Genomic DNA, 2,500 nt, shown 5'->3' on the forward strand with positions numbered 1-2,500 from the left:
AGGGAACTGAAGAGAAATGACACTTCAGGACTGAAATTCATTCGCTCAGCTAGAAAAACAATAATAACAAAATATAAAAAAAGAAAAAAAAGAAAAGAAAAAGGAAAAAAAGAAGAAAAAGTAAAAAAAAAAAAAAAAAAGTAAAAAAATAAAATAAAATAAAAATCAACATATATATACATCTGATATAAAACACGACCGCGCGGGCGCGCGCGCGTGTGTGTGTGTGTGTGTGTGTGTGTGTGAGTGTGTGTGTGTGTCGACGTCGGCCTCCTGTGTGCGTCCTCGTCTTCCTCGCGCCCTCTGCTTTCTACATCTCGTCCCTCTCCAATCCGTACAAGTCCATGGCCGCTGTAACAACGTATGTGTGTGTGTGTGTGTGTGTGTGTGTTGTGTGTGTGTGTGTGTGTGTGTCTGTGTGTGTGTCTGTCTGTCTGTCTGTCTGTCTGTCTCTCTCTCTCTCTCTCTCTCTCTCTCTCTCTCTCTCTCTCTCTCTCTCTCTCTCTCTCTCTCTCTCTCTCTCTCTCTCTTCCATCCCTCCCTCTCTCTTTCCCTTCCTCACTCGTTCTCGTTACATGAGCCATAATGCATATGAAAATAAACACAAAGCTAATAACGAAGATTACAGCGAAAGTAATTATATTTGAATATGATGATAAGAAAAGTGACAATAGAAAAAAAAACTGTTAAACACACATAATTGCATAACAGGACTAAAGCTAATACAGGACATCGATTTTCTCTATCACTGAGAAAATTACTGATGTTTGAATAGTTATAGCCGTAGACAACGAGAGAGAGAGAGAGAGAGAGAGAGAGAGAGAGAGAGAGAGAGAGAGAGAGAGAGACAGAATTATCATTAATTGAAAGAAAATTATTTTGCATCTGTAATTATTTCATTAATTTTCTTCTTGTAATTATTCCCAGTATCAAGGGCTATCATTCATTATTTAATTTCTTTCCTGTTTATTGGTGTGGATATGAAGAAAAATGAAAAGGGAAAAAATCCATTACTAATGATAATAATAATAACAATGATAATGATGATGACATTAACATTAATAACACTAAGAGTAATAATGATAATCATAATAATGGTAATGATATCAGTCATAATACTATCAATAATAATAATAATAATGATAATAATAATAATAATAATAATACTAACAGTGATGATAATGATAATGGAAATATCCGTTACAATGATAATAACAATAATAATAGTAATAATTATAATGAGTCATATATAATCGCCCCGACTTTCCCTCTCCTTACGCCCACTGCCGCAGCCCACGTCACTCGACCTCGTCCCCCCCCCCCCCCGTTGACGGCCATCCCTCCGCCCGTGATCTGACATCTTCTTCTTTCTCATCTCTTCCTCGCCTTTCATTTGCATCACCACTTTCCGTTTCTCCGTCTCCACTAGTTTAACGACCCTTCTCTCCTCTTCCTGCGCTTCCTCTCATCCTCCCAACTCCACCTCTTCATCCTCTCCCCTCTTACCACTCCCATAAGCTCCCCATTTTTCTCCCCTTCGTTACCCCTTTAACCTCCCTCTTCCCAATCCCTCCTCAGTGTCATGAACATTGTTATGATCATTTATCTGTTTTGTATTATCTCTGTTATCAGTGTTAAACTGTTATCTATATTGCCAATGACATCATCATTAGTATTCTGATTATCATTATTTTTATTATCGAATCACTATTTTCATGGTGTCTTGTATCTGTGTTCTACTAAATCAAATGTGGATAATGATAATCTAATAAAATAATCTCTCCACTATCTATGACGTCACAGAATCTAATATATTTCTGCAGGCTCAGTAGGAGACGTCCCCCCCCCCTTTCAACCCTCCTCCCCTCCCCCCTCAACAACCACCTAACCCATACCTGTCTCGCCCCTACCCCTACCCCTTCCCTCTCAACCATCCTCTGGCTTACTCCTCTCTTCATGCCGCCCCTACCCCTTCCTCCCCTTCCCCTTATATCCCCCGACCTTATACCTGCCCTATCTCTTTGTTGCTACCCCTCATCCCCTCCCCTGTTCCAATCCCTATCCCCGTCCCCTTCCCCGCTTCTATCCCTACCCCTTATCCCCTTCCCTCCTGCTATTCTTACTCTCCCTTCCCTCCCCCCCTCTATCCTCTCATCCACTCCTCCGCCCGCGTCCCTACTGCACCTCCCCTTGCCTCACCCCTATCCCTAACCCCTATCCCTCCCTTATATCCCCTCCCCGTCCCTATCCCTCTCCCCTATCTCCCTTCCTCCCGCTATCTCTACCCCTTATCCCCTCCCCCGCCCCTCTCCCCAAGTTTCTATCCCCTCCCCGGCCCCTATCCCTCTCCCCTCTCCCCTTCCCTCCCGCTCTTCCTCTCCCTCTCCCTATGCACTGTGTAAGGTCCGTCTGCTAAATCTATTACAGTTTCCGACACGTTGACTCTGCTTTCTGCTTGGCTGAGGGGAGAGGGGAAGGTGAAGAAGGGAGAAAGAGAAAG

The 2,500-nt window shown here is 43.1% G+C and overlaps 1 protein-coding gene across 1 annotated transcript in view; it reads left to right on the forward strand.

Moving 5' to 3' along the window:
- The window catches only part of LOC119578519 (casein kinase I-like), a 3,431-nt gene extending 3,421 nt beyond the window's left edge, over positions 1-10 (forward strand). Inside the window, exon 3 of the mRNA XM_037926089.1 lies at positions 1-10. This exon is cut by the window's left edge and continues 842 nt beyond it. Coding sequence (XP_037782017.1) covers positions 1-10 — 10 coding nt within the window.
- Positions 11-2,500: the final 2,490 nt, after the last annotated feature.

The sequence above is a fragment of the Penaeus monodon genome, chromosome 11 (assembly GCF_015228065.2).
Source record: "Penaeus monodon isolate SGIC_2016 chromosome 11, NSTDA_Pmon_1, whole genome shotgun sequence".
Lineage (NCBI taxonomy): Eukaryota > Metazoa > Arthropoda > Malacostraca > Decapoda > Penaeidae > Penaeus > Penaeus monodon.